Below are 8,743 nucleotides of genomic sequence, written 5' to 3'. Positions count from 1 at the left end.
CTTTTTAATTAATTTTATTTGTCGTTTCACTTTCTATATTTTTGCTTTTTACTTTTTTTTTAATGTTAGGCGGGCACACCTTCGTATAGAGTTTGTTACTTTGATTTATTTGTTTTAGTTTTACCATACGTTCATTCATTCGTCCATCCACTTCTATTTATTGACATCTCATCCTTTATATATATATATATATTTATTTATTTATTTACGTACCAATTTACTTACTCTCCATTTTTCCTTCTCTATTTTTATTTATACATCTCTCTTTTGTTTCTTATTTTCATTTAAATATATTTTATCGATTTGTTTTATTCATCTGTGAAAACTTAAACATGTGTGCCCTTCTTTTTTATTTTTTTTTTCTGGGCTTTTTTATTGTGGTTCCAAGTATTATTGAAAAAATACAGAAAAAGGAAAAGAAATCGCGCAAGGAGGCGAATGAAACAAGGAAAGGATAAAGATTAATAAAATAAACAACAAAAAAAGAGAAAAAGGGAACGGATAAGAAATTGTGAATGTGGGCGACTTCTGTTTATATTCTTTGATTTTTTGTTTTTATTTATTCGATTTTTTTTTGTTTGTTTCTTGTCTTCCTACATATTTTAGCTTCCTTCCCTTTGGTGGTTTTTTTGGTATGTTCCAAATATTTGTGTTACCATTTCCGGTGGATGCAAACCTCTTCTTATATTCGTTACTGTCATCATAATCATTATCAACATAATCGAATTTCCTTCATCTCTTTCCCTCAATCGTTTTTATCCACACACACACACACACACATATATATATATATATATATATATATATATGTGTAATTACACGTGTGCCGCAATTGCATGGCTTTTGGAAAGTACCTTGGCTAAAGGAACAATGCCACTCGACGTCCATGAAGCGTTTTCACGCAAAAACTTCTTTCTCACTGGAGGAACGGGGTTCATGGGGAAAGTACTCATTTACAAAATCATGAAAGAGTTTCCGGACGTTGGTTATATTTATGTTCTCGCACGAGGAAAGAATTCGAGAAGGTTGAAGCGATATCTCAACCCTCAGGAGCGAGTAAAGTTGGAGGTGCTCAGCTCACCGTGTTTTGACCCACTTCGGAAAAGTATGGGGGAGGCTGCCTTCAACGCATTGGGTTCGCGTGTAGTGGCCATTGAAGGAAACATTGTTGATAATCGTATTGGTCTCAGTGACAAGGATCGCCAGACGCTCATCAACCACACGCATTTTATTGTACACATGGCGGCAACCGTCAACTTTGATGAGAGACTTAATATAGCGGTGGAAACCAATACGCTGGGCTCTCTTCGTGTGCTCACCTTGGCTAAAGAGTGCAAAAATCTTGAGGCGATGGTTCATGTTTCGACGTGTTATGTTAATTATAGCGTACAAGGGAGACCCGTCGAGGAATGTCTCTACTCGCCTCCGTTCGACCCCCAGGGGATGTGCAAACACATTTTAGCGCTCAACGATAAGGAAATAGACACCGTGGGCCGTGATCTGCTCAAGAAGTATGGATTTCCCAACACATATACCTTCACTAAATTCATAGGAGAGCAGCTTTTGAATGAAAATAAGGGAAACTGTCCTTTGGTGATTGTGCGGCCATCCATTGTCGGATGTAGCCTTAAAGAACCATTTCCAGGATGGGTTGATGCCCTGACGGCCGCTGGTGGTCTCATTTTAACTTGTGGGTTGGGTTTGGTACGGGAGCTCGTTTGCCGCCAGGGGGCCATTGCAGATATTGTGCCAGTTGATTTTGTCGTTAACGTCATCTTAAAGGCCCTCTTCCAGGCAAAAACACACTTCAAGGGCAACACACCCAAAGTTGTGAATGTTGATGAGCACGCAAGGGAGAGATCCACTGCTGCAAGTACCGCCCAAGGCCTGCTTAACCCCTTGACAGCAGCGAAACAGTTGAATGGCACCGGCAAAGGTGCCCTTAAAGGAGTTTATGAAGGCAATCCGGCTTCCATTTTTCAGCAGCAACAACAACAAAATCATGCCAGTAACAACGGCGGTGGCCACATCAATAATGATAATGACCAAGGACAGCAACAACAGCAACAGCGTGACACCGGTGGTCCTGTCGTGGCCATGGCAGGTTCGGATGTGTATGGAACTAGCGTACCATTTATTTACCAGGCATCCACTTCGCATTCACACAACCATATTACATGGCGTAGGATGTCTGACGCATCGATAGAGTACTGGAGTGCGAAAAAGCGCCATCCCAAAGCCCTCGGACCCGTCAGTGTGCAATTTATGGAGTCCCGTCTTCTCTATGCCATGAAATTTTTTCTCTGCCGCGAGGTTCCTTCACATGCCCTCGCATTCCTGGCCGACCTTCCGGAGCCAATCGGGTCCAAAAGCAAGCGGGAAAATGTGAAGAAACTGAAGCGAGCCCTTTTTCGTGCAAAGGACCTTAACCGGCAGTTTGTTGCCTTTACATGTACTGAATGGGTTTTTGCCGCGACGAATACCATGTCACTTGACGAGGGTCTTAGTGAGCGGTCCCGTTCTGCATTTTACTACGACCCGTACTTAATTAACTGGTGGTCATATTGCCACTGGTACTCGTACGGCCTGCTGAAACATATTGTGAGGGACACGGGAAGTTTCGAGGAGCCTGAACAGCCGGAAACTGCTGCGGAGCTGTTCAGGAGGGCCTCGTCCCTTTGATGTAGTTTATGTACGAAATCGGAATAAATAAAATAGATGGGTGAAGGTGGTACACATTTACAAATTTACATAAACATATATATATATATATATATAGACATGCATACAGGTCTTTCATCTGTTTAGGTTTGTCGGGTCTAACATACGGACCCTACCGTATCCGTTTCTTCTTGTGTGTTCCACCCTCTATTTGTTTTTTGGTGTATTAGTTATAAAATTCCCGGTCTGATTTCTTTTTTTTTTATAAAAAATTCCCTGCCGCGTCTTATACCGCCTTCGTCATTTCGGTTTCGTGGATCAGGTTGACATCGTGCTCAATGTTTGTTTCCCCCTTCCCTCCCCAACGTTCTCTTTTTTTTTCCCCCTCTCTCTGGCCCCTTCTCCCTTTCTTTTCTTCTCTTCAGGGCGAACGGTTTTATTTTATTTTTATTATTATGATCATTATTAAAAAAAGGGGGGGAGGGAATTTAAAAGAAGTAGCTTCTGCTCAAATCACTGATATGATGAAGAAATTCTTTCATCAAGCAGAAAAGAAAACAATAACAGCTAACTGTGTCAAGATGAAGAGATAATGACCAAAAGGTGAGAGTTAAGATAAACGTAGATTTTTTCATGGCGAAAAAAGAAAGAAAAGGAGAGGAGGAGAAGGGGAGAAGGGGGGAGTAGTGCAGGGGACGGGATGTTGATGAAAATGACAAAATTGAATATGAGGTAAAATAGGAAGAAGACACAACCACACACACAATTCGTACTTGTTGTTCTTCCGTATATATGTGGGAAGAATGAAAAGTGCATTAAGTTAAGTTATGTGTGTGTGTGTGGTTGTGTCTGTTTGGCTCGGAAGACTTTCACTAAACCATTAGTGGGAAGATGCATGTGTTTGTATTTGTGTGTTAAACTGGGCAGTCAATTTGATAGTTCTCCATAGCACCAAGTGGGGACCCGTGGTCCGATGTTTGAGGAATAAATGACGGTGCAGATGCAGTAATGCTTTCAGAAGTGCTCCCGCTGCACGGCGCAGAAGGGGACTGTGTTTTTTTTTTTTCTTTTTTCCTCTCCCTCTTTTCATTTAGTCTCTTTACTGTTTTACTGCTGCATGAGGTCCTTCGGTTTGCTTCGAAGAAGCTTTGACTTACAGGCGGCCGACCGGGCGGCCGAGGGGGGGGGGAGGGGCTGAAATAAACTTTTGGTGTGGCAGCACCCCACGTGGTTTGAGGTAATATCACCGTACCAAGGCATTCTTTCACAATATTTCCTCCCTGTTGTATATATATATATATATATATACGTATTTAAAAACTTAGTTGGTGCTGTTGGTTGGGGTGACGTATTGAGGGGGAAAAAAGAGAGAGGAGGGAAGGGGAGGGTCACGGAATAAACATAACAGATGCATATAGAAGTTATTGCGTCAAGCAAAAGCGTCTGACGTTGCCCATTCGTCCACCATCATCCGGCGCTTCTTTCATCTCATCTGCTGATTTGGTTTGTGATTTAACTGCCTGTTTGTCATTATTTTTGTTATTACTGTTATGGTTTTTATTCTTATGATATATACTGTTGTTTACTTTGCACGATATTTTACCACATTTAATTTCCATCTCTCTTCTTCTTCCTCTTCTTCTTCCTCTTCTTTTTTTTCTCTATTTTGTCTCACACCCCTTCTAAATGTTCAAATCACCTTTATTATACATATCCTGAGAAACTGCTGGGGTTGATAAGAATGTCTCGGAATATTCACGTGAATTCAAATGGAGCTGGAGGTGCTTCCCCAAGACGGCTCTCCACAGTGGATATATTGTTGCAAATGAACCCATGCGAAGACGTATCCAATAGTGGGCACAATTGTGCACATGATATCAGCAGCAGCGGTAGTGGCCCGGCAACGGCAACGGCAACAGCAAAAGGAGCTGCCAGCGCTTCCAGAAACAGTTCAACAAGTCACCGCCAACCCTTTTATGTTCTTTCCAGCTCAGATGGGACATGGTTTGCTCATCTCCCCGGAGCAACGGGCCCAAGTTGCAGCGGTATCACACGTAACCCTCAACACCTCCCTTGTGGCGCATCTTGGAGCTCATCTTCCCCACAATTCATGACACCGAAGGGAGTCTCTCAGTCGATATTTCGGGAGAATTGGGGATTTATGCAAGATGGAACACCGGCTGATGTGCCACGAACAACTGAAATACCAACGGCAACGACAACTGGAAAGTTACCGCTTCCAAACTTTTACGTGGGGGAACCCGCACGCCGTGGCTCTTGCAGCACATCACAAGAGTTTCATCAGCATGTAATGGAGGAACAGAGGAGACAAATGGGTCAACTGATTCATCAGCATACCCCTGGAAAGCATTTGTCATAAATAAATGTTCGGGGATTATTTATATATATATACATATATATATGTCCACGCATACACACAAAAAGGAGAAAAAAAAAGAAAGAAGCAGACTAAGGGGGGAAAAAATAAAAAAGAGAGAGAGAGAGAGAAAAGAAAGAAAGGAGAAACATTTACAAGTACTTTATTTTCCAATTTGTGGTAATCGTGAAACAGAAGGGAGATACGGTTCTAGGATATGGAGATTGAGTGAAAGGAAGAAAAAGAGAAGGGGAGAAAACAAAACAAAACAAAACAAAAAGTAAAGTAAAAAAAGAAAGAGAAAAGAAAATAATGTTTGAAGTCCCGTATGATTTTTGGTGTGACTGCGGGGAGAATTATTGGGTTAAAGGAAGAGAACCAATTCAATACGCATGCATGTATGTGTGTATATATGTGCATGTGTTCCCGATATTACAAAGTATTATTATGAAAATTAAAAAGAAAAAGAGTAAATTCTCAAGAACTTTCTAAACGGAAATTGTACCGTACGCTCCTTAGAATTATCGTGTCTCCGTTTATTTTATATTGTGGCCCCTTTTTTTTTTCCTCTTGGAACGCACGCGCCTTTCACTCTTTCGTATTCCTCCCGTTTTCCCCTCTTTCTTTTGGTTCAGGTTGCGCTTTTTTTTTTTTTTTTCGCCTCCCCCCCCTTCATCTCCGGTTCTTTGTTTTGTTTTTGTCATTTTCCTATTATTTGGCGTCCCTCAAAGAAACTTTAACGTTAACTTCACCTAATCTGGTACTTTTCCGGAACCAAACGAGACTATGAAAAGACAAAATTAAACACAAATAGGTACAAATATATGGAAGTGTATGCGTAGTTGAGTTGCATTAGTTTCCTTTTTTTTTTCTTCTGATTATGGTAGTTTAAAATGTAGTGATGAGTTTAGCGGCTCTCGGGAGGCTCAATTTTTTTTTTTTTGATGCCGTTAAAAGAATGAAAGTGAAACGAGGATAAGCAAGTAACTAAATTTATAATAATAATAATATACATATATATAATTTAGAAGAACCGATGTATTTATATTTAAAATATTTTTATTAATGTTGAAGCGGAGAATATCATCGGAACGGGGAAATAAGGCGCACACTTCAAAATAGATAAACGATTGCCTCTGCTACCCTTTTGTCTTCTTTTCTTTTCTTTTCTTCTCACTTCCTTGTTCTTCCCCCCTCTTTTTTTTGTATCATCATTAACATTCGCATTAATGTTACTGATCTTTTAAACCTTATTAACCTTACTTTTTTAATTTTAATTTTAATTTTTTTACTTTCCTTACTGCTATTGTTATGATAGCTACAGTTGTTACTGTAGTTATTGTTGTTGTAACCAATCTGCTGCTGTTTTTTTTTTTTGCTTTTTGTTTTCCTACTTTTAGGACGGTTATGGGGCAAGGGAGACACGTATTAAAGAGAAACACCTCTTCGGCTCCGTCTGTGCATCTTCCTTTTCTTTTTTGCCTTTTTTGTTTTTTCTTTTCTTTTCTTTTTTTTTTTTCTTTTTTGTTTTTTTTTTAATTTTTGTTTCACTTACTTACTTATTTCCACTGCCTTCCCTTTTTCCCCCTCTTTGTTTTTCTTCGTGACTCTGCGGTACACCGTCACAACGAGCGCATCCCTCTTTGTGTTTTTTTTTCTTTTGTGATGTGACTAGTTGTTTCCTTTCTGAAGTACTTTAACTGAATTGGTGTAGCCTCAACATATATGTAATATATAAATAATATATATATATATATATATGTTTTTTTTTTGATTATAATGCCACCATCTGTCCTCTTTCAGTTTCTTTTTTTTTTTTTTTTGGTCGTCCGTTTGGAATGGACAGAGGGAGAGTAAGTGCAGAGAGGTTTTTTATTTGAAGGAAGGGAATCATTAGTGTAATGTCACCGCCTAGCAGGCGCAGTGAAAGTTATTTAGCGGAGAAAAAAGGAAAGTTTTACATATTCCGTAGTTATTTTTCTTCCTTTACAGCCTCTAATAATTCCTTTCATATCTTTTAAACTCTTTTTGTTTTTTATGTGCTTTCGCATGCAATTATGTACATATATATAAATGCACATAAACCGCGAGCACGGGTGCCCATCTTCCTCATTTTCCACTACTTACTGATGCAACCTCGTCGAATCTATTTTACAAGTGCTTTTAAGCATATCGCCTTCATTGTGCATCTGAATTCTCACTGTGTCTTACTTTTTCTGTTGTTTTGCTTATTCCTCTAAATGCAACCAACATTGTCCCGCCAAATACATACACACACAAGCGCTACTTCCCCTATTCTAACATTTGTTCTTATTTTTGTCCCACAGGTTTCCTCGTACAGCGAGAGCAATCGACGGGTGGAGGGAAATAATACCAACAGAAAAGGGAAATACGCCCACAAATATTAAAACATATATATATATATATTTTAAAAAAATTTTACTGGCCCCGCGCACATACAAGCATAGGTGCAAAGAAAGATTAAGTGATGGCATTAGCACACGCCCCCATCACGGGGTTTCTGATAGGCATTTCCGTGTATTACTCAAGTGCTGCGATTCGTGGTCACGTGGTTTCGCAACCTTCTCGCACTGTACTGGGCTGGACAGCCACCATCAAGCGCCTCCCAATACTCACATTTCCCCTGGGGACATTGGGGATCTCCATTTTTGATCTTGGTTGTGCGTTGTTCATAATTATACAGATGCGTAAACTGGAACGACGATGGGGATCAGCGTCTTTTCTCGCCTTCGTTGTGACAACTGCAATGATAAGTTCATTTATTATCAACGTCTGTGTTGTTAGGGGATCTTCCTTGTCGTTGCCATTCGAACAGCTTCAAGTCCTATCCGCAGCCGGGTCACTCATGCCGCTAGCCTCACTTGTGACGCGTTTCATCATGGAGGTGCCATCGCTCGACGCGTGGGAGTCTTTTTCGTTCCCTCTAGCAATAATTTCGAAGCCGCTGCTGACATTGTCGATGTTGAAACTAATTGTGTGCCCTGAAACGGAACTCCCGATGCGGACGTCACGCCTTCGCGGGAGCGTAATTCGTGCGGATGCGGGCCTCTACACTCGCCTGGTGCTTACCCTTCTGGGAGTTGTTTTCGGTCTCGCCTCGGGACGGCAGGGGCCATTGGCATGGTTCTTAGGTTTGTTCAGCCGGCGTGTGTGCCGTCCTGTCTTGCGGTTACTGAAACCAATTCTCAACATAGTCGGTGGTCAGAGTCCCACAGTGGAATTAAAGCCACTCAAACGGGCGGGAAATGTAAGGGCGGCAACAGACGGCCGCTACACCGTGGATAATTTGGTTGAAGGAGGTTATATGAATGACGATGAAGCATTCGGGTTGTGGTCATCAGGGGGTGCTCGACACCGACGCAACGCGAGGCCCATGCCGCAGCGGGAGGGGCGAAATCCCACAGGTAACCAACAGACCACCCATCGGCCCGTCGGCGGTCGCGTTGGTGACGTTGAAGTGGATGAACGTGTCGCTCAGATAATGGAATTGGGAATGGGATTTAGTGCTGAAGACATTCGACATGCTTTGTCAGCGGCCGGTGGACAGGTAGATGTTGCTGTAAATGTGCTTGTTGGTGCCTAGAGGCAATTATCAGGAGGTTGTGGGTGTAGATTTTAATGCGACGGCGGCACCTGACGTGGAAGCCGTTGATGTTGCTGTCGTGCGGCTTCCACTCTACCCTA

General features: G+C 41.5%; 3 protein-coding genes across 3 annotated transcripts; all 3 read left to right on the top strand.

The window, feature by feature from the left end:
* Window positions 1–807: 807 nt before the first annotated feature.
* Window positions 808–2,682, top strand: TbgDal_VIII6810 (hypothetical protein, conserved; the record flags this gene model as incomplete). The annotated part of the gene is made up of 1 exon (XM_011777711.1): window positions 808–2,682. One exon carries the CDS (start codon window positions 808–810, stop codon window positions 2,680–2,682), a length of 1,875 nt encoding a protein of 624 aa, XP_011776013.1.
* Window positions 2,683–4,402: 1,720 nt separating this feature from the next.
* Window positions 4,403–5,041, top strand: TbgDal_VIII6800 (T. brucei spp.-specific protein; the record flags this gene model as incomplete). The annotated part of the gene is made up of 1 exon (XM_011777710.1): window positions 4,403–5,041. One exon carries the CDS (start codon window positions 4,403–4,405, stop codon window positions 5,039–5,041), a length of 639 nt encoding a protein of 212 aa, XP_011776012.1.
* A 2,485-nt stretch (window positions 5,042–7,526) lies between these two features.
* On the top strand, window positions 7,527–8,642 carry TbgDal_VIII6790 (hypothetical protein, conserved; the record flags this gene model as incomplete). Its single annotated transcript, XM_011777709.1, has 1 exon — window positions 7,527–8,642. One exon carries the CDS (start codon window positions 7,527–7,529, stop codon window positions 8,640–8,642), a length of 1,116 nt encoding a protein of 371 aa, XP_011776011.1.
* Window positions 8,643–8,743: the final 101 nt, after the last annotated feature.

The sequence above is a fragment of the Trypanosoma brucei genome, chromosome 8 (assembly GCF_000210295.1).
Source record: "Trypanosoma brucei gambiense DAL972 chromosome 8, complete sequence".
Taxonomy (NCBI): domain Eukaryota; phylum Euglenozoa; class Kinetoplastea; order Trypanosomatida; family Trypanosomatidae; genus Trypanosoma; species Trypanosoma brucei.
This window is presented reverse-complemented; position numbering and strand designations above follow the sequence as displayed.